Source organism: Balaenoptera physalus (genome assembly GCF_965194825.1).
Source record: "Balaenoptera physalus genome assembly, chromosome: 13".
NCBI classification, from domain to species: Eukaryota; Metazoa; Chordata; class Mammalia; order Artiodactyla; family Balaenopteridae; genus Balaenoptera; species Balaenoptera physalus.
This window is the reverse complement of record NC_138892.1, coordinates 48,879,496-48,903,071: the sequence shown is the minus strand read 5'-3', so window position 1 is coordinate 48,903,071 and position 23,576 is coordinate 48,879,496. Positions and strand designations below refer to the sequence as shown.

The 23,576-nt window shown below is 39.9% G+C and overlaps 1 protein-coding gene across 6 annotated transcripts in view; it reads right to left on the bottom strand.

The window, feature by feature from the left end:
- The window catches only part of CPM (carboxypeptidase M), a 92,717-nt gene extending 75,090 nt beyond the window's left edge, over positions 1-17,627 (bottom strand). Inside the window, exons 1-2 of one of the 6 annotated variants that reach the window (XM_082422857.1) lie at positions 16,338-17,627; positions 15,580-15,742 (exon numbers count right to left, since the gene is read on the bottom strand). In XM_082422857.1, coding sequence (XP_082278983.1) covers positions 15,580-15,739 — 160 coding nt within the window. In that variant the 5' untranslated portion in view covers positions 15,740-15,742; positions 16,338-17,627. Of the gene's footprint in view, positions 1-15,579; positions 15,743-16,046; positions 16,148-16,337 lie in introns of those variants that run through there. The other 5 variants (XM_082422859.1, XM_082422856.1, XM_082422858.1 and 2 more) reach the window with 5 other exon arrangements.
- Positions 17,628-23,576: the final 5,949 nt, after the last annotated feature.

Here is a 23,576-nt window from a genome sequence, read left to right as displayed (position 1 = left end):
GTTTCCACCTGAAAATTGAACAGTTTCTCACTAGATCACATGTGCTTTTAACATCAGCTCATAATATGTCCTTCAGAGGAAACAGGCTTTGGACTGCTCATGGAGCAAACCTCAGTGTTTAGCAGCTGGGATTCTGTTAATTTACCCCATGTAAAAGGTTACTTTTGTTTTCCTCCCTTAATTCACTTCTATCTCCATCTCTAGCATACAGGGGAAAGCTTTCCTCCTCTAGCAAGTAGGACCCCAGTGGTGAGGAATGACACAGTTACTTGTCTGACCCAACCTTCTGGTTCCTGGGCACAGGAGGAGTTTAGGCAGGTCAGGGCAGCTCAAGCATCCCTATGCTACACCAGCAACTTCTCCTCCCAGACATCAAGGATGCTGAGTACACTCTGTCCTACCCATCGGGTGGCGGGGGTCCTGCAGCCTTAGCATCTAAGGTATCTTACTCTGTGCTCATTGGAAAATCCAAAGTTCTTGATGGCCAGATTCTGCTCTCTACCATCAATGGAGTAAGCTCTCGTCCATCAATGGAGTCTGTATAAGTCTAAATCTCAGTTGTCACGACAGAGCTCCTGGGCCCAGACAAATCAGTAGAGGTGGTCAGAGTGTTTCTGAGCATTCTGCGATATTTAGATAGACTATGTCTGCCCGGAGTATAGCAAGGACGTAGGCATGGGAAGGCTCAAGAGTGAGATCTTTTGTCTAATCCAACACATAGGTGATCAGCCAAGATACTCTTATTTATACAAGCTCCTAGCATTTGGCTTGATAGAGTATATTCAATGTTTTCTAACAGATACAATCTTGTTTTGATCAGTTTCAGAGGGCTCTGAACCTTTGTAAAGCATCACATATATATGTCCCACTAAAAAAGAACATTCCAAAGGGCAGAAATTAATACCCTTCAGCACCCGCCAGAGAGTCTGGCATATTGCCTTGTTTATGGCACTTCCTCAGTCTATTCTTGCAAAGATTCCATAGTCAGTGCAGTAGTTTTCATGTTACCTGCCCCTGAGTCATGGAACCTTTATTCCAATAGATTCTTGTGTGAAGATCCAATGTAAGAAGTTAAAGCTAAGCTGCTCTGGTTTAAAGAAGGGGGACCCAAGCTGCTGACTGTCTCCTTACTCACTAAAGTATCTCAAGTCATCTTGACGGAAGCCTCCAGGTTCTAGAGACCACTTGAAAACTGGAAGAACTGGTACTTTGAATCCTGGGTTTGAGTTCCCAGCTCTGCCCCTTACCAGCTAAGTTGCCTTGGGCAAGTCACCTTTTCCCCAAGCCTCAGTTTCCCATCTGTGAAACAGGGATAACACTACTTAATTCCCAGATTGATGGCAGGATTTAAAATAAGGCATGGAAGTAGTTAGTACATAACAAGCATTTAATAAAGTGTACAACTTTATTACTAATGGTCAAATACCCCCTTTTATTACTCTTTAAACATATTTTCCCAAGGACAGAGAACAGAATGTCCTATGGAACCATAGTCCCCTGGGGGCTACAAAGAATGCAGTTTTAGTGAAGAGTTTACGTGAGTCAAAATATTTCCCTATTTATCACTGTCCTTTGAACAATCTGCTTACAAAAAACCAAAACCAAACCCAAACCAAACCCATAATGACAAAATCCTTCTAAAACTTTGTATTTTCCAGTGAGCACAAACTAAGATACCCTAGATGCTAAGACACATTAGAAATCACTGTCAGCTCTTTATCCTTGACCGCGTACAGGGGCAGCATTCAGTGCCCCAGCTGCTGCTGGAAGCAAAATCTCACCCTGCCTCTTAGCTCCAGTCTGTTTTCCCATTCACTTTACCGGGAATTCCTACCCCCTCACCTATCTGCCTGGGAACAGTCAAAGCTTTGTTCAATTATCAGCTTCCCTGATAAGCCTTTCTCGACTTTCCCAAGCACCCTAGAGGCCAGGCCTTTGAACTTTCATGGCCCTGTTACAGTGCTTTTCCCATTAAGGTGATTGGGTGTAAGGCCCCATCCCTAGTTCCTAAAGAGAAAGGTCCAGGTTCTTTGTATCCACCTGCCCAGGTTCTGGTAGACAACAGCAGGGCAATACATCGTTGTTGAACGAATATGTAAATGAATTACTGAAAGACACATTTGGATTACTAACCCAAATTTATCAGTTACCAAGACATAATTTTGGATCATCAATTTCTTCATCTATGAAGTCTCTTTGTTCTCAGCTCTAAAACGTGAACGTAAATAACTTAAAGTTTTCATATAGCTTAAGTGAGGAAAGATTGTAAAGGGCCTAGCACGGTGCCTGGCACATGACAGGTACTCAGTAAAGAGCAGCTGCATTTCTTTCATTTTCCCATCCTCGCTGCTCCTATTCAATAGCTTACCTAGAAAATGAGCCCAAGATTATCTCCCCTCTCAGTGCTGCTACGTATCACCTGAAAAGTTCAAGTGGCTGTACAGTTGACCCTTAAACAGTGAGAGGGGTCAGGAGTGCCAAGCCTCTGAGCAGTCAAAGTCTGTGTATAACTTAGCTGGTCCTTGGTATCTGTAGATCCTCAGTGGAGGATTCAACTAACCACGGATCATGTAGCTTGGTTGTATTTACTATTGAAAAAAAATCTGCATGTAAGTGGACCGGCGCAGTTCAAGCTCATGTTGTTCAAGGGTCAACTGTACTTCATAATAAAAATATTCCAATATTGCTTTAAAATAGAAGGTAATCTGTTTCTATTTTGTGCACTGTTGGCAGGAATGTAAATTGGTACAGCTACTATAAAAAAATTAAAACCGTAACTACCATGTGATCCAGCAATCCCACTTCTGGGTATTTATCTGAAGGAAATGAAATCAGTATGTCCAAGAGGTATCTGCATCCCCACGTTCAATGCAGTATTATTCACAATAGCCAAAACATAGAAACAACCTAAATGTCTGCAGATGGATGAACAGTTAAAGAAAATGTGATATGTACACACAGTGGAATATTATTCAGCCGTGAAAATGAAGGAAATCCTGCCATTTGCGACAGCATGGAGGAAATGAGGGCATTATGCTAGGTGAACTAAGACAGAGCTATGATCTCACTTATATGTGGAATCTAAAAATGCTGAACTCATAGAAACAGAGTGGATTGGTGATTGCCAGGCACTGGGGAGCAGGGGAAATAGGGAGATGTTGATCAAGGGGTACAAACTGCCAGCTCTAAGTTCTGAGGATTTAATATACAGCACAGTGACTACAGATAACAATACGGTATTATATAAAGTTGCTGAACGATTAGACTTAAATGTTTGCACCACCACCACAACAAAATAGTAATTGTGTGAGGAGAAGGATGTGTTAACTAATCTTTTTATGGTAATCCTTTTACAATACATGGGTTATCAAATCATCACGTCACACACTTTAAACTTACACAATGTCGTACGCCAATATTATATCTCAATACTGTTGGGAAAAAATTTTAAGTGTCTATTCCTAGGTACTCTGACATTTCTCTTTGAATTCTAGATTTAAGTAATATTTATCACTTTCTGTATAAGTCTGGCATAACCAGAATTTGTCTCCAAAATGGCTGATAAAAAAATCATTTCTTTTTGTCTGATCTGGGCTCTGTGAGGGCAAAAAGACACTATGTGCAATGCATCATTGAAATGTTTCTGGTAAGCTGTATGATAAAGATAAGTGATCTTTAAGGTTTAAGTGAATAATCCGATCCAATTATGCTATTTAAATCAGAACTCTTCACACTGACAGCTCTTAGGAACTGTTATTATTTTTTACAGATTTCTTATTACGTTTTGTTGGTGCTCTCGTTTATTCACCCTGGCATGTTTGTATTTTCTCACTGATTTCTTATTCCAGACATGGCTGTTTCACCTTATTTCTTAAAGGGAATCTTTATTGTAATGCTAAATGAATTGTAAAATGATCAGGAATTTTCCAATCAAGAAAACAAAGCTGTCACTTTCCTATCAGGCAGGAATCCCTAGGATGATGTGATTCCCTTTGGAAGAAGCAAGAAGTCTTTCACAAGGTGGGCAAGGCCTTCCACCATCTGCCCGTCTTGCCTCCTCTCGTCCCCTCATGCTCTCCTCTCCAGCCACACTCAACTTCTTTTGCTCCACAAGGCCCACATGCTCCTTAACCACCAGGCCTTTGAACACGCTATTTATGGCCTTGACTTCCCCCTTTCACCTGGCTGACTTCTGTCCTTCCCGTCCCCTGCCATCTACTCCCCTAGGGTGAATCTCATCTGCATTTACTAGGATGTCTCTTCCTTCCCACTCACCCCTCAGATCATCAGCTCCATCAGGACAGGGACCACGTGTGACTTCTTTACCTCTATATTTTTATATATAGTTTGTGGCCAGCACACGCCACAAACTATACTAGGCATTCGATACATGTTTGCTGCATAAATTGAATGAATCTGTCTAGAGATAAATAGATTTAACTAAGGCTTCTTTGGGATCTGTCAGTTAACTTTACGGCTCTCGGTCTTCACTTATAACTGCATCCAACATGGTTGACCACGACCTCAGTGAGGAAAGAGTTAACACAGCTGGTCTGCTTTATTCACTTCTTGCTTATCTCTGGAACACCTGCACTCGTTGTAATGACTCTTAACCAAACTCTGAGCACTAAACTCCTTCAGTGTTCACTAATTAATGATGCAAGGCAGAGGGTCAGCGTGTACCAGGCCGAAAGCGTTGTTTAAAGTAAACATGAAGATTCATGATGGGCACCTGGGACCTAGTGTGGATCTGCACCCTGTGGGTCACAGTAGTCATGTGACCAGCTCCTGTGAAGAACTCTGGGCCTCCAAGACTCGAGTGGGCTTCCCTGAGTGCACAGCTGGAGAGAAGCAGGCATCTGTGGGAACTTCACCAAGGGAGAACAGGCAAGCCCATGCTGACTTCTCTAGTCCTTGCCTACATGTATCATTATTCTGCTGTGCCTGCACTGTGTCCTTTGCTTCATAAATCTTGGCTGCAAGCATGACTTTGTTGAGTCACGAGTCCTTCCAGCAATTCACTAGTGGGTGGTCATGGGACCCGGAGACAGCCTCCTTTTTGAACTGCTGCCCTTCCTTCATGTCTGTGATATCACTCTTCATCTTTCTCCCACTTCCTTGTTGAATTTTTTTTTTTCCATCTCCTTTTTTGGCTTCTATCTCTACCAGACTCAAAATATAACAGTATCCTCTGGCTCTATTCTGGCCCTCTTTTATCTCTACTATCTTGTTAGATTATTTTATAATCCCATAGGTTTCAATGCCATCTACATGTTGATGACTCTCAAACTTATTTCTACAGCCAAAACTTTCCTCCAAACCCCACCTACACACCTGCCTACTGGACATTCCAAGCAGATGTCTATTAAGGATTTCAAATTTTTAAAAATGGTCTAAATCAGAGGTCTTGATTTCAACCCAAACTTGTCCTCTTCTAGTATTTCCTGTCTTGGTAAATAATACCTCAGGTGCTCAGCTGTCCAAGCTGAAAACCTACAGGTCATCCGGGATCTTTCATTTTTCCCTGATCTCTGCCCACCCCCTTCCAATCCATTAAGGAAGTGTTGTTGGTTTTATTTCCAAAGTAAATCTCTAATCCCTCCACTTCTCTCCATTTCTAATACAGCATCTTCATCCAAATCACCATCATCAACAGTTGCCTGGATTATTACAACTGGATTAGTCTCCCTGCTTCTATACTTGCCCCTTTCTAATTAATTCTCTATTCAGGGCTTCCCTGGTGGCGCAGTGGTTGAGAGTCTGCCTGCCAATGCAGGGGACACGGGTTCGAGCCCCGGTCTGGGAAGATCCCACATGCTGCGGAGCAACTAGGCCCGTGAGCCACAACTACTGAGCCTGCGCGTCTGGAGCCTGTGCTCCGCAACAAGAGAGGCCGCGATAGTGAGAGGCCCGCGCACCGCGATGAAGAGTGGCCCCTGCTCACCGCAACTGGAGAAAGCCCTTGCATAGAAACGAAAACCCAACACAGCCAAAAATAAATAAATAAATACATAAATAAATAAATTTATTTAAAAAAAATTTCTCTATTCAGCAGCCAATGTTATAATTTTTCCAAACCTACATCAGATGACATCGTTCTGATTAAAACCCTTCAATGGTTTCCCATTATTCTTAGAACAGAATTCAAACTCTCCCAGTTTGAATTAGCATACCAGGCACTCTGTGAACTGTCCCCTGCGCGCCTCTCCAGCTTTACCCAGTCCCACTCTCTGCATGCTCACTGTGCCCCAGCACCACCGGCCTCATTTCTGTTCTTGGAATACAGCACAATCCTTTCCACCTCAAAGCCTCTGGACTCTCTGCCCACCCCTACACTGCAAGCTAGAGTGCCGCTGAGACTGAAGACACATTTTGTGCATTTTGAAGTATACGTCATTAAAACTCACAAGATCCCCAGGCGCACCTACATGTTTAGTAAGGCTAGAATGTAGTACTTCCCAATTTGTCTTTCTGTTTTTTCATAAATAGAAAGGAACTTACCGGTAACAAATGATAATCCCACTAGGCTTATCTCTAGGTTATCTCTAGTAGAGAGAGATTATTCATCTCAGTCTCTAAGAGCGATAGAAAAAAAATAAAATGTGTTCCTTAATTGAGGAACCTGCATCTCAAATTTAACCCCACGTGCATTTGGTATGATTACTAAGGTGTAATAAATCTAATTTTAAAATAATGGGAAAACTCCTGTGGAATTGCCCCATGTTAAAATGATCTGTTCTCCCCATGTGTCCACACTTACACAAGAGTGAACAGCCCCCTTTAAAAGAATTTTAATGGATGGGCTTGACTGAGTTACCAACAATGGGCAAGGGAATGGATACTTAACAGGGACTAAAAATTAAAGTTAAGATACTTTCCAACCTTCAGTCTGTCTACCTGTGTATTTCCAAAACCTGAACATCTTAAACCTGTAAAGCATTCCTGAGTATGGAGGGGAAAGAAGACCCTTAAAAATCGAGGGATTCCAAGTATCTGCTTAACTTTTCTTGTGGGGGGGGAGGGGGGAGGCTTCATCACATGGTCCTTTTCGCTTTTTCACATTCTCTAGATAGACACTTGAACTATTTTTGCACTGTTCAAATAAAACCAGGGATATTTACTTAACCCCTTCTTAATGGAGGGGGTCTGTGTGTGTGTGTGTGTGTGTGTGTCTCCTCTATTTACTCTCTCTTCTCTTAATACATGTTTGGTTAGTGTTTGGGGGCTGAGGGAGCCAGAACCCCTCTAGGTGTGTCAGTGAATGATTCAGTTATGCCCTTGACTGCCTGAAGGCCACTAACCACCCTGTTGCCCTCCTACGCACCAGCGTGAGCTATGTCACAGTGAGGTCCTCCTATACTACTTCTCCAAGGTATCATGCTACTTCCCATAACATTGTTTTCTTGCAGTATAACCTGTTTTTGCTAAAACTATTTCATTTTCCTGAGAAACTGAAGTATTTACTACATACAACATATGTATAACTATATAACGTTGCATATATAAATTTACATATACTATGTGTAACTGTATAAATGTATATAAAAGTATATATATAAAAATATACATCCTATATACTCATACATAATAGCATACTATATACTATACTGTATAAAAGTGTATAAAAGCATATTTACATTAATGTTTCCTTTACTATACATGGAAAAACTCTTCAGCTGTGACCCTCACTGTGCCTGTCACATATAATCAGCACATAACTGGGCCTAAGATATGAAGACGAATGAAGTCTGGTCCCTGCCCTCCAGGTACAACATAGACAGAGCTCCTGGAAGATGCTCTGGAAGAGGGGCGCAAGGAGATTCTAACTCTGCCCACGTGACTAGAAAAAGGCTTCCAGGAGGAGGTGACATTTTGAACCAAGCCTCAATCAACTGAATAAATGATCAAGCGGTCTCTAACATCCATTCCTGCTCTAAAAATGTGACGTTGTGCTCCATTTCACCTGACTGTATTCACAGTATACCCGTGCACTTTGTCAGAAAGGAGGCTGAGTTATGTATTTGGATAACTGTCAGTTCAGGTGACTTTGGCTGTGCTCCTTAAGTGTGGTTCTAGTTTCCTCAGAGAGATTCCTATCAGAGAAATTTTAAAAACTGAGTAAACAACTAACTGAAAGTTCTTTGTTTATACAAACGGAGGGTTTGCTTTCTTCTTCTAGACTCTGCGACAGTGCTTGCATATTTGAAGGGTTTACCCTGTCATTAATGCCTTTATACCCCACCATGAAGGCTGCTATCTTCAGCTCTGAGGAAGTTTGGGATATGTCTGTGAAGCCAGTTTGAAGGCAACTTGTTTGAAGTTGGCGGCATTTTGTGATGCCAAGGAGAGTAAACCTCCAGCTGAGCTTTTGACGAAGCTAGTACATGAAGGGTCACAGACCAGAAAATGTACACTTTTTAAACATCTGACATGTAGCAGTCCTTGTAAAACAGGGTTGAGAAAACATTTTTAATGTGCAACTTATGTCTGTTTTATTTATTTTATGTCTGTTTATTTGCACACAAACTCAAATTAGGATTTCCTAACCTCTCAGCAAACCACTACCCTATATTACATTGAATGGCTACGGAGCTAGGAAGAATACCAATTCTTTTCAATCACTAGATAGGAAGTTCCGATTTAATCTTCTTCCCCTAACCCAAATGCATGTTGGTATTTGATATAATCTTCAAAATTTTACCTTTTTTTGGGTAATAAACTCTAAGGGAAAAGAATCTGCAAATGAAATCTATATATAACTGAATCACTCTGCTGTACACCTGAAACTAACAACATTGTAAATCAATTATATTTCAATAAAAAACATTTTTTTTTTACTTTAAGATTCTTCTTATCTTACTTTCTGACTTTGCACTCTTCGAGAAAGGGGCATTCTAAATTCACAAACCAAAGGAAGGAAACAGGGCGAATGGCAGTTATCTCTCAACTCTAGATACTATTCTCACCGCGGTGTTACCTCTAGGCACTCGTGTTTTGATTAAGAACGGAAACCAAACACCTTCTGGATGCTGGCTACATAAATCTGAAGTGGGTCTTATCAGCTCCCTGCATCTGTGGTTTTAGACCAACAGTCCCTAACCCTATCAGTTGATGCCTCTTTTTTCACGTCCAAGATTTTGCAGCTCCTCCTTCACCATGCTGGCATGAAAGCCACAGAAAATAATATTTGCATACATAATTTCAGAAAGATTGATAAAATGTTCAAACTTTACATAAAAAGAAAGCAACTTATAATAAGAAAAAGCTGCTTATATCAATTCTTGAGATTCACGGTGAAGGCATTTATTACAAACGCAGACTGATGCAGCTGTGTGGTCACTGATGCCAGGATTTTAAGAACGTGAAATATCTCGGAATCAAGTTCAGAGAAAAATATAATTGAATTTTCCCTCAATTTACCTACAGGTACATTCCTGGAAAGTTTGGTACATATTAAAATTGTGGGGAAAAAGTATTTTGTGTTTGTACATAAATCGGAATTGGTTTTAGGCTCAGATAATTGTAAGCTGGTCTTGCACCTATGGAAGACATTAGAAAATGTGGAGGACGATTTTTCACTAGGCACAACTATTCTGTGTGTTGCTAACAAGATCAGGAGGATGCATCAGCGAGGTCCCCCCTCCGAAGACTTAAAAGTTATGGCCTAAACCTCCCCTCAACTTCCAAAATTCCCCCTAGGGGGCAGTACTACTCTTAATGAGAACCACTGTTCTCAGCTCAGGAGACAGCATTTTGGTGGGTGGGTGTCCCGAAAGTGTGCAAACCAGAATCTCAGTGTTCTCCTTTTGCCTCATAACCAAACAGTTTTGGTATATAGAAAAAAAATTAAGTCTACATCAAAATATGGAATTCACACTGCTTTGGATGAAACTGTAAATACTGAAAAGGGGTCTAGGATTCCATAGCCTATCACTCCGCACATAAAATACATTTAACACAGGCCTGTTCTTGGATGTTGGAGGACGCTCCTCAACTTCTGCAGAATCACAGCAGTCGGGGCAAGGGGAGGAGAAGGATGCATGGGGGAGGGGAAAAGGGACAAGAACAGAGAAAAAGGTAACTGGAGAAACTTTTCTCTACAGCAAAGAGCTTCAAGGGTCCACTATTTGGCACAAGACAGACTTTGGTTCCAATCACCCCTCTGTCATTTACTAACTGTGGATGACTCATTCAATCTCAATTCTTCACATGTAAATTGGGTGATAATAATGGTATTTCAGACCGTTGTTAGAGTGATTGAGGGGTATATGTAAAGTGCCAGGCAAAGAGTAAAATTCACTTAATGTTGGCTGCAATTATTGTTTTTTTAACTTTCAAATGCCCCTAGAGTATTGGTGGTTGGATATTTTTGAGATCTGGAACAAAAATGGTTCCTAGATATAAAAGAAGCAGAGTAACATCTGTGTTACTTTTTGGATATTCTGTCTCTTCCTCTTAAAATCTCATACCACAAATACAGTGGAAATCTAAATCATTTCCTTGTAAGAAAAAAAGGCAGTGTCTTTAAGAAACTTAATGGTTATAAAACAAGGCTGATGTTCCTAAGGTGTTTCAGAAAAGGACTTTACATTTCAAGTTAAAGAAGGGGAAAGGCTTGCTACCCCAATGTAACTTTAAATCACAAGTATGTATATTACAGCTGAAATTCCCAGATTTTAGTGGCTGTCGTGATATTTAGTCCTCAATATGTCAATATTTACATCACAGAAAGCATTTTATACAGGATCTCAAGCAAACCGGCTTGCCGATCACACTTGAGAAATGAACAGGGTGACAGAAAATCGAATGCTGTGGCAAAATCTTGTATCAGGCGTCCTTTTCAGAGGGTAAATCGCCAGCCAGAATCTACCCAGGCAAGGGGAGTAGGCAATGAGAGGTCTGTGTTCATGAGCACAGTACATGTCTCTTTGGGGCAGGAGTCTAAGCCAATTCTAGCGAGATTTTTGAGTATCTGTGATGTTATGACGACTCCTGGCAGAGGAATTCAATAAATATTTGTTGAATGCATATGTGAAGGTGAGAATTCTTGGGGGAAAATGCAGGAGAAATAAATTCTCCTTTATACTTTAAACACAACAATGAAAACTTTATGCTACAGTAATCTTTCATCATCATCATCACTGTAACACTTAGCATAACATCTACCCTCATAGCAAAGTTTAAAGTAAACAATATTGTTAATTATAAGCACTCTGCTGTGCAGTAGATCTCTAGGACATATTCATCCTGTATGACCAAAACTTTGTACCCTTTGACAAATACTACAGTAATCTTTCAAACCAGGAATGCCTGATTTACGACTGGTATAAGAGTTAGAAGAGGTAAGCATACATTTCTTGAGATTATCAATCAATACTCCTTTTGGAAATCAGTTTGGTTACATGTATCAAATACACAGAACTGCTTGGTAATTTCCTTTTTGGAAATGTATCCCCAATAGCAGGTAATGTATCCTTAACAGCAACTCTTATGTAGTACTTATTATGTGCCAGGAATTACTCTAACCACCGAGTGTATCCCCAATAGCAGGTAATGTATCCTTAACAGCAACTCTTATGTAGTACTTATTATGTGCCAGGAATTACTCTAACCACTGAGTGTCACACTGCTACAACATAGAGGATCTAGAATTTGAACTTGGGCCTTGTAGTTCCAAAGCCTGTGTGCGCTCTGACAACTTTTGCTGTCTTAGCTACAAAGATGTCCACTATGGCACATTTTTTTTTTTTAATAACAGGAAAATTTAGAAACAAACTAAATGTTTGTCAGTGGGGTGTAAGTTAAAAAAACAATAGTATATCCATTGATAGAACACAAAGCAGGCATTAAAACTCAGGTTTTAGAAATAACGTGTTTGCAGGAGCAAGCAAGATATTTGGCTCAGTGGGAGGGGAGAAAGGCACAAAACAGGGCATATAGTCTTTCAGGTCTACTAAGTGTTTCCTTTGGGTGGTGAGATTTTAATTTTCTCCTTGGTGCTTTGTTGTATCTTCCCAATTTTCTGAATGAACTTGAGTTCCTTTTGTACTCAGAAAAAGAAAATTGCTAATAACAAATTTCTGTCTAGATCAGCACAGCCCAATCAAAATACAATGCAAGTCATATATGTAATTTAAAATGTTTTAGAAACCACAACCATATTAACAAAAGTAAAAAGAAACAGGTGAAGTTTTTAAAAAAATATTTCTTATTTAGCCTTTATATCTAAAATATTACTTCAACATGGAATCAATATAAAAATATTAATGGACTATTTTACTTTTTTGTATGAAATCTTCAAAGTCACTTTTAGCACACCTTAATTTGGTCTAGTCACATTTCAGCTGCTCAGTAAACAAGTGGCTACTGGCTACTGTGTTGGATCCTTGGTAGAAGCTTTACTTTCAGATCCAATGTGCCCAAAACATGAGTCTGAAACCCTCCAGTAACTACCTCAATCTTCATGTGACCAGCCACATCTGTGTCAAACCGCTTCCTTAATGAGAAAGAGATGTGCTTCAGAGAAGGTGGATCTGAGTTTGAAGCCTCCCTCTAACACTTATCAGCTGTGTGATCTTCAGCAAGTTAATTAACTTCTCTGTGCCTCATTGGATCCTTTCTGTAAATGAGTATAAGGCCTACTTTGAGTTGCTGAGATTGAAATAATGTATTACAACACCGAATACATGGAAAGCACTTTATAACAGATTTTATTATCTAACCCTTGCCCTTTGCAACCTTCCTTATTCAGATCAAGGTTAGACTTAGCAGGAGGAAAGACAAGATTCTTAGAAAAGAGATGTAGGAAATCTCATTTAAAGTGGTCCTAGAACTAATTTGGGGGGATGTGGAGAGAATAGCTGGGGAATCTATAATAAATACATTTGTATTTTAAAGGGGGCTACCTGATAGCAGGGCACAAATGGCACAACTTTTTGCTTGCTTCACATGGCTTTCCCTCAGCAAATAGTCAAGCCACTAAACAAACAGAAAAAAATCACTGAATACGTGCCAGGAACATGCTAGACAAAGGGGCTTAGGAGTAATTAAAAAAAAAAAAAAAAAAGGATAGGAGAGGTGCTCCCTTAACTGAATGAAGGAATGAATCAATGAACATTGTACATTTTCTGATTTTTCTCAACTCAGCTGTCTGTTCTTTTTGTTTTTTAGTTGCCTCTGTTGTTTTACCTAAGATTTTCTTTACTCTGATATTAGGTAGTGGGATTTCCTCTAGAACGCTCAACTGAAATATGATCTGTCTACTGTGGCTGAATCTAGGTGAAGTGTATATATGTACTCAGCTTTTGTGTAGGTTTCAAACATTTCAAAATTAAAAACTGGAAAAAAATCAATTATAATAGAAGGCCATTAATCATGACGTGTATCAATGGTTTTTTTAGCATCACTGTTTATAACAGAGGTCGCAAAGAGGTGAATGACTAAGAAATTCACATAATCAAGGATAAAATACTATATAGCAATCAATTCACACCTGCAGACCTTTCAATTCATGGAAATACGTAATGAAATAATGTGAACTGGGGGAAAAAAAGCAGAAGAGAACCCCTGATTACAGTAATGAAAATACACGTGATATGCATTTACAAAAACTAAAAATGTATTTGGCGAGGTAGGAATATTACTTTCCCTTCTAGGTATGTTGCCCACATTCACAATAACAAAGAAAAATAAATAACACATATGGTAAATCTTGTTTGCTAAGCAAACTTATCTTACATCAGAGGGCAGGATGGCCAGGGAAAACCGTGCATCTAGTGAAAAGAGTACCAACAAATATCCTTGGCAACCGACTTCCAGTTACTAGCGTGCAGTTTAACCTACTACTCAGAACCTAACAGCAGATTTGGGATTTTTCTTAATCGGAGTAATTATTCAGAACATACTCAATACAAATATTTGACCTAAACTAGTGTCAGATTTTATTTTTTACATGGTAATTCCTCAGTCCTTTAACCACAATAGTGCACACAAGGTAAAAACAATTAAGCCTGCTGCCTTTCATTATTAGCGTGGTCTGATAGCACGCAGGGTAGATCAAAATAGCTGGTTGACATTGAGAGTCCCCAGTCACAAGCACTTTGTGCTTGAAGAAAATAAAAACCAAATCATTTAGTACTTAAAATTAACAACATTGGCATCACCTTGTGGGTTAAATGACTGAACAATAACTCAAGTTAGCTGTGTTCTATATTTCCTTTATTAATATAATTAGTATTCTTAGATCTTTTAAAATTGCTCTTCTCTAGCCCTAGGGGAAAATGATTTCAAAAGACTGAATACATATGCTGATTCAAGATACGCTTTCTCATACATCCAACCTCTATAAGTTTGGATGATAGAGCAATATAGAGTAATTCCGGCACCAACTCCTTAGCAATGTTGTTTAAAAACAAAAATGCTGTTACACACATAAGCCAAGGATTTTTATGTTGCATTGCACATAAGCAAATTTATGTAATACTTTTAAAATATAAAAACCATGGCCTTAATTTTTTGGAAAACGATTACTTAAGAATATGATAATTAAGAGACTCACAAATTGGTTGAAAAACTCAGAGCTAAAATTCACATGGGGTTGAAATACACCTTATAAAGAGCTGACATCCAAATTACATACACTTGACAAAACTTATAATTTAAACATTAAGTTATTTGCTAATCTCTTTGGGGAGGTACCAATATAATAAAAGACTGAGAAATAATAATATCTGGTAAAATTATTTGCCTTGTCCCAAAATGGCTAAGCCTTAAAGTAGAATGATCTGAGTGCCAATCCTGGTTATAAAACTCACTCAAGATCTGAGTGTTCTTGGGCAAAATACTTAATTTCACTATGATTCAATTTTCCTATCTACTAAAATTAGAATTACTTAATATATAGTTGTATATTTATACTTAATATATGGTTTCTAAATTAAAACAATAAAGTAAGTAAATAATGAACGCGAAAATACTAAGAGCAATACCAATCACTGCTATGGTACACTTATTATCCAGCAATTGTCTCATTCAAATGGATACCTTTTAAAATAGCCTTTTAATCAGTACCAGAGCCACTTTTTTGCATAACTTTAAGCCATAGGGCTAATTATACGTGACATAGAAATCTCACCAACAGAACTGCCCTATTTTAGTTTAAAAGAGACTTGAAGACACGATCCTAACAGTCCGAGTCTTGTTTAAAGAAGCCACAAAAAGGGAAACAAACCTGAGATGGGTAAACAGACCTCCTCGGCAGAAATTCATGTAGAAAACTAAAACCTAAAGTACTCATCCCAGGAAATCAATGTCTGCAAGATCCCAAAACAGAACGCCATTAACGCAAAGCACTCGACACCGAGTGACAGCGGAGACGTTTAGTAAAATTCAGGTCTTACTACTCCCCTGACAAAAAGCAACACAACACACAAAAGCAGAAACAACCAACACGCAAGTCAGGGACGGATCCGCTCGAGCCCCTCTGAGTCGCTTCATGGAGAGGGGACAGGAGGCTAAGGCATATTTAATGAATGAAACTGAGGACTAGGGGTTTGCGAAAGTACACGAGACGGACCCTACCTTCCACAGATTTCCCGATACTGTGTAAGTGAGTGATAGAACTGTAGTTTTGGGTAACACTCTTCAGGAACCGTTCCATCTCTGGCTGGTGGTGGTAGCTGAAGTCCAGCGCAGCTACCACAGGCAGCAACAGCCCTAGCCAGAGGCGGGCGCAGTCCATGTTCTAGAGATGAATAAAAACAATAATAAAGCTGAGCAGGTGAGGAAGGGGGTGGTGGGGAGTGTGCATGTTACTCGCTTCGGCTCCGCAGTCTAGTCTCAGACCTCCCGGCACTAACACTCCCAGCTTCCGAAGGAGGTAAAAGTTGGAAGCAACACCTTCTGGAGTTTGCGCACCCGGAGCACGGGCAGCCCCTGGTGCCCTCCATCCAGCCTCCCACCCTCTCCTCCTCCCCACGTCTCCGCCGCTCTCCGCCGCCCGACAGCTGCAGCAGCTGCGCCCGACCCCGCGCAAACCCCCTCCTCACCCCAGCCCAGGCGCTCACCGCAGCCCGGCGGCTGCCACCGGGCGGGACCCGGTATTAATAGCCCGGCCAGGGTCCCACCCCCGACGCCTGACTGACGTCTCTCCGGCCCACTCAGGCGCCGCGCGGAGCACTCCGGGGCGGGGCCGAGCCGGGCGGTCCGGGCTCCTCTGCCTCTTTCTAGCTCCCCGGTCGTGCCGGCCTGTGCTGGGGCGCGGCTGAGAGCTTCCCGAAACCGAGTTACCTCGCGCGGCCCCAGTTTTTGCCGGCGCCCCAGGTCGGCAGTGCGCTCACCTCGGCCACGGCTCCGTCCGCTGAAGGGGTCCGGGGCGCTCCACCAAAGGCGTACGAGGTGTCTCCAGCTGCAGCGAGTTTGGAGACGCTAAAGGCTCGGACGGCTTCTCGAGTTGGGCGGTGCGGGCCGCCGCGCCCCGGGCTCACCTGGAGCCCCACGAGGCGCCGCGAGTTCCGGGCGCCCGCAGCCCCGCGCGGGCTCCTTTGCTCTTCGGCGCCGACCCGAGTCGCCAGGGCCGCGCTCCCAGCTGCGCCAGGCGGCCCAAGCCTGCTCTGCAGTCGCGTGGCATTTCAGAACGTGCGTGTAGAAGTTTTAAATGCCGTCGTGTAGAGTCCAGGCAATTTTCCGACAAATATTTATAGTGTATGAGATTTGACTAAATCAGAGTTACATTGAAGACTGGCAATCTGGAAACCACGTGGAGGAAGGCAGCAGAGGCATCATTGTAGAGTCAACGCTGCCGCCACTAACACTGCCTAGGCCAGTTTCAGTTATCTCTACCTAAAATGCTTCTTTCTGGAAGGATAGGGTGATCTGTGTTTGCACTAGAGATAACAAGGACTTCGCCGAAACCCAGAGGGTGTGTGGGACGGGCAAAGACCGCGCACACCTGTCACACATTACCTATCAGAGTAACGGGAGATTTGTGCCACGGGTCCAGTGAATGTAAAACGTTTGAAAAGCACTGATTTGGGATAACATTCCCCTTTAACAGATTAAAAACAGTAGTGCCAGGGCCCCACCCCAGACGGGTTGAACAAAATTTCCGAGGCCCGGGAATGTGAGTGGAATGTGCCCTCAAGAGCTGAGAACCTCTAGTGACTGCCTGTCTCTTTTTTTTGTTGTTGTTGTTAAATAATTGGGTTTTTTTTATACAATTTTTAAAGGTTACTTTTCATCCTGCCTCTTCTTTGTTTGTGATACAGATACTACTGTAGAATTGAGCGGTTCGGAACCTGAGGCCCCCTGTGATTCCCGGGTAGCAGAGTAAAGAAGTTTGAGCTATGATTATAGCATCACATGATATGGGTCCCTGTCTTTGCTCTGACACTCAATGGTTGTGTCAACTCTCTGTGCCTTAGTTTCCTAGTCGGTAAGATGGAAATGATAATTGTACTTAACCTAAATAAGGTTGGCAGGCATATTGTGAGAACTCTGGGAAATATCTATTAAGTAAATAACCTAGTTTATTTCATAAATCTTTAAGCAGAATTTCCTAAGAGTTGGAAAATCTTAATATGATGTTGGGTCTTTGAGTGGATTAAAAGAAAAAGTATGCAGCAGTTACTATGCTAACTGATTTTTACCAGGTGGTTTGAAGAAGTTCTTTCATTGTCGTTTATTGACTGGAGGCCTGAAAGGAGGTGGAATAGGGTCGAGGAGATTAAATTTAGGCAGAGTTACTCTAAGGAATGGGAAAGGGAACTGTCAAGGAACAAAGTGACGGATTTCTGATGTGACTTTAGAAATCAAACATTTGTTACAGAAGCAAGTGGCAGTTTTGAGATTTCCTTTAGTGACGCTGTGGCTGGAGCCTGGAGAAGATGGTGGCTTGGTCAATACTGGGATGGAGGTCACCAGGGTTCTTATTCCAGATAAACAAAGGGGTGAGTTATAGTTGAAATTACTGCCCTTGGGGTTCACACTAGGTAAGGAATGGAAGCAAATTCAGGAGAGAGCCAATCAGAGAATGGAGGTAGGGAGTACAGGGGTTGGAGGGCTGAAGGTCCAGAACCTAGCCACTCAAAGTGTGGTCCAGGAACAGTATTGACATCACCTGGGAGCTTGCTGGAAATGCAGAGTCCCTTGTCTCACTCCAAACCTACTGAATCAGAACACGCATTTTAATAAGATTTCCAGTCCTATGTACGTTCAAATTTTCTAGAGGTCAAAAAAGTTTAGTGTTAGAGTGTGAAAGACATGGAGGAATAAAACGTTGGCCTAATAGACTAAAACACTAAAGTTTAAGACTTCAGAGGTGATCTTTCTAAGCACGACACCACTAAAGGTAAAAACATAATAAAAAGGCAGATAATTTAACATCATAAAAATGTATACCTTCTATAAGGAAAACTCAGCATAAAGGTTACCCAAAAAATTGCAAACTGGAAGAATTCATAGCTCTTACAAAATCAAGAATGGGCAAGGCCATTAATAGGTGGTTCATAAAAGCAGTAATACAAATGGTCAATAAACATAGTAAAAGTTACTGACCTGGTTAGCAATCAAAGAATTACATGTTAAAAGGACAAAGTAATATTTTGTTTTGCTTACCACCAAGAAAGATTAAAAAGATTGATAATACCTAGAAATGGGGGCTTCCCTGGTTGCGCAGTGGTTGAGAGTCTGCCTGCCAATGCAGGGGACGCGGGTTCGAGCCCTGGTCTGGGGAGATCCCACATGCCGCGGAGCAGCTAGGCCCGTGAGCCACAATTACTGAGCCTGCGCGTCTGGAGCCCGTGCTCCGCAACAAGACAGGCCGCGACAGTGAGAGGCCCGCGCACCGCGATGAAGAGTGGCCCCCGCTCGCCACAACTGGCGAAAGCCCTCGCACAGAAACGAAGACCCAACACAGCCAAAAATAAATAAAGAAATACCTAGAAATGGACAAGATCTGGGGAAATGACATTTCTGCTATTTAAATGGTATTATAAATTGATACACCTTTCTGGAGGAAATCTGGGGAATAGACATCAAAATTTAAAATACGCTCTTTCTTGCTAAAAACTTAAGCTATAGAAGTAATTTGGAGAAGTGCTGAGTTTATATGGTAGGATCTTTATAAGCACCACTGTTTTTAATTGTGACCAAGTAGATAAACAAACAATAGCAGGTTGATTATATCAGTGGTTCTCAACTGGGCGTTAACATTGCCCAGAGAAGACATTTGGAAATAGGTGGGAATATTTTTGATTGTCATGACTGGTGTGTAGGGGTGGGGGGCAGGGAGGACAGTGCTACTGGCATCTAGTGGGTAGAGGGCAGGGAGGCTGCTAAACATCCTCCAATGACAACACAGCCTCCCACAGCAAAGAATTATCCAGCCCCAAATTTTGGTGCTGAGGTTGAGACACCTTGGGTCAGATAAAGAATATTATAGCCATACAGTAAAATATTTTCAGCCATATTAATGATGATATAGGTCTGTGTTTATTGCCTTGAAAAAATAAGTCATTGAGTGGCAAAAAGCAGATTGTAAAAGTAAAATGAATAGTAAATTCCCATTTCGAAAAGCAAACAAAGTATTCCTAACGAAAAGTTTTAAGGGTTACAGAATGCTGAGTGGTCAGCTCTAAGTTGCCAGGTTTTGATTTTTCTTTTTTAAATCTTTCTGTATTTTCTGAAAAAATTTTCAGTTAAACATGTGTTACTTTTAATCGGAAGAACAATGAGGCATTTTCATCTAAAATCAAAACAGTGTGAAAAGCACAGAAGTGTCAGAGGTAAACAGTTCTAAATGAAGACGGGATCTACAATTTCTTTGGAGTGAATTACAGAAGTGAAGAAGGTCATTGGAAATGGGATATTAAGGAATTTGAAAAGCTAGGGTGGGCAGATGATTCTGTCCAAGGACAGAACTCTGAAGTTCCCTGAGATAGTGGTAGGAATTGGAGCAGAGGGGGACTACAGTCAGGGGCTACATACCTCAATAGATGTCAACAAAAATGGGAAGACCAATGAAACTAGACTTTGTGACCTTCCAGCTTGCTTTTTCCTTCTTCTAAAAGTGTCACAAGAAAATATGAACAAGGTAAAAGAAATTTTTAAAATCTACAAATTCCATTTACCCAGAAACAACCATTCTTAAAACAAATTTAGGTATTAATTAGTCCCCTAATGTACATTTGTTTCCAGTATTTCACTGTTATACACAGTAAATAGTCTTAGAGCTAAATTTTTGAGTACATACTTATTTCCTTAGGATCAGTTCTTAGACATGCAATTTAAAGTATTTGGCCAAGCTGTATTCCTATAAAATGTCAAAAGTATAATTTCAAAATGTTTGAAAAAGTTCTCAAACAAATACAGAGTAAATGTAAGTCAAGTTTTTATTTTAACTCATTATTAAGGAAGCCAGCAGGAAACAAAACTGGTTCCAAGAAAGATATGGGAAATAATGTTTTATATATATCAGTGTAAGAAAAAAAGAATACTGAAATCATTCTAAACTATTGATAAATTAGATATAAATCTAATTAATGTCCTGCAGAGCAGTAAACTATAACCTTTGGTGTTATCTTCTCTACAGAGCAGAAATCATTTTCATCTGTAAAGGACAAAAGTTATTTGTATCTCTATTAGACAAAAATATTAGCATCTTACCAATTTTCTACAAGTTAACATTTAAATTTCTTTTTTTTAAAGACAAAATTTGACCTATATCTATTAAAGAAATTGATCAATAATAACCTTCTAAAAACAGAAAATGCCAGGCCCAGATGGATCACTGGTGAATTCTACCAAACATTTAAGGAAGAAATTTTACTAATTCTCTACAGTCTCTTTTAGAGTATAAAAGCAGAGGGAATACTTCCTAACTCATCTGTGATGCCAGCATTATTCTTATACTAAAATCAGAAAAATATATTACAAGAAAACTACAGATCAGTATCTCTCACGAACATAGATGCAAAAATCATCAACCAAATATTAGCAGATTGAATCCAAAAAAGTATAAAAAGAATTATACATAATGACCCAGTTAGATTTATGCCAGGTATATAAGGCTGGTTAAACATTTGAAAATCAAATAATATAACCTATCATTTCAACAGACTAAAAAAAGAAATACCACGTGATCATATCAATAGATGCAGAAAAAAGCATTTGACAGAATCCAACACTCATTCTCGATAAAAACTCTCAGTAAACTAGGAGTAGAGGAGAACTTTCTCAAATTGATAAAGACTACAAAGCTGATTCACTTCATTGTACAGCAGAAACTTACACAACATTGCAAAGCAATTGTACTCCAATAAAAAATAAATGCTATTTACATTAGCACCCCCCAAAAAGAAATACTTAGGTATAAATCTAACAAAATATGTACAAGATCTATATGACGAAAACTATAAAACTCTGATGAACAAAATCAAAGAACTAAATAAATGGAGAGAGATTCTGTGTTCATGTATAGGAAGATTCAATATTGTCAAGATGTCAGTTCTTCCCAACTTGATCTGTAGATTCAATGCTATACCAGTTAAAGTCCCAGCAAGTTATTTTGTCAATATCAACACACTGAGTCTACAGTTTATTTGAAGAGGCAAAAGACCCAGAATAGCCAACACAATTAATTAAAGGAGAAGAATAAAGTTGGACTGATGTGATCCAACTTCGAGACTTACTATAAAGCTACAATAATCAAGACAGTGAGGTACTGGTGAAAGAGTAAACAAATAGATCAATGTCAGTAATCTCCTGTAACTGACTCTGCACCGTCAACATTCTCTTTTGTCTTATCTGAGGATGGTATTTAAGGTGAGGCTTCAGCCATTTTGGCAAGTTGCTCAGTTTTCCTGGTCTCTCCCTTGTATACACATTATTAAACTTTGGTTTGATTTTCTCCTGTTAATCTGTCTCACGTCAATTTAATTCTTAGACCAGCCAGAACAATCTAGAAGGGTAGAGGAAAATTTCTTCCTCCCTGACACAAATGAACATGAATCATGAAAAGAATAATTGATAAGCTGAACTTCATTAAAATTAAAAACTTCTGCAGAATGACAATATCAAGAGAATTAGAAGACAAGCCACAGACTGGGAAAAATTATTTGCAAAAGACACATCTGATAAAGGATTGTTATACAAAATATACAAAGAACTCTTAAACTCAACAATAAGAAAACAAACAACCTGATTTAAAAATGGGCCAAAGATCTTAACAGACTCTTCACAAAAGAAGAGATAGAGACAGCATATAAGCATATTAAAAGATGCTCCACATCATAAGTCAACAAGGAAATGTAAATTAAGACAACAATGAGATTTAATTACACACCTATCAGAGTGGGCAAAATTGGGATCACTGATAACACCAAATGCCAATGAGGATGTGGAACTCTCATACATTGCTGGTGGGAGTGCAAAATAGTACAGCCACTTTAGAAGACAGTTTGGTGTTTTCTTACAAAACAAAACATATTCTTACCATACAATTCAGCAATCTCGTTCCTTGGTATTTACCCAAATGAGTTGAAAACTTATGGCTACACAAAAAAACTGCACAAAGATGTTTATAGCAGCTTTATTTATAACTGTCAAAACTTGGAAGCAAACAAGATGTCCTTCAGTAAGTGAATGGATAGACTGTCATGCATTCAGACGGTGGAATGTTATTCAGTGCAGAAAAGAAATGAGCTACACAGATGTAGAGAACAAACATATGGATACCAAGGGGGAAGGAGGTGGTGGGATGAATTGGGAGATTGGGATTGATATATATACACTACTGATACTATGTATAAAATAGATAACTAATGAGAACCTACTGTATAGCATAGGGAGCTCTACTCAATGCTCTGTGGTGACCTAAGTGGGAAGGAAATCCAAAAAAGAGGGGATATATATATATATATATATAACATATATATATATATATATATATATATATATATATATATAGCTGATTCACTTTGCTGTACAGTAGAAACTAACACAACATTGTAAAGCAAGTATACTCCAATAAAAATTTAAAAAAAAGAAATGAGCTATCTAGCCATAAAAAGACATGGATGAACTTTAAATGCATATCATTAAGAGAAAGAAGCCAATCTGAAAAAGCTACATAGTATATGATTCCAAGTACAGTAAGTCCCCTATATATGAACAAGTTCCCTTTCGAGAGTGTGTTCGTAAGTCCAATTTGTTTGTAAGTCCAACAAAGTTAGCCTAGGTACCCAGCTAACACAATTGGCTATATAGTACTGTACTATAATAGGTTTATAATACTTTTCACACAAATAATACATAAAAAACACAAAAAATAAAGAAAACACTTTTAATCTTACAGTACACTACCTTGAAAAGTACAACAGCTCTCCCATCTTTTCACCTCACTCCACTCTCTCAATTATTTTCACTTTTGTTTCCATCGTTATCGTTTGGCGCTTCTTAGCAGTGCCAGCTACATCACCGCTGCTTTTACGCTTGTTTCCGTACATGCTGGGCTTGAAATAAAGATACTGTCCTACTGTACTCTATACAGTACCGTACAGTAAAGTACACAAAAGCACAAC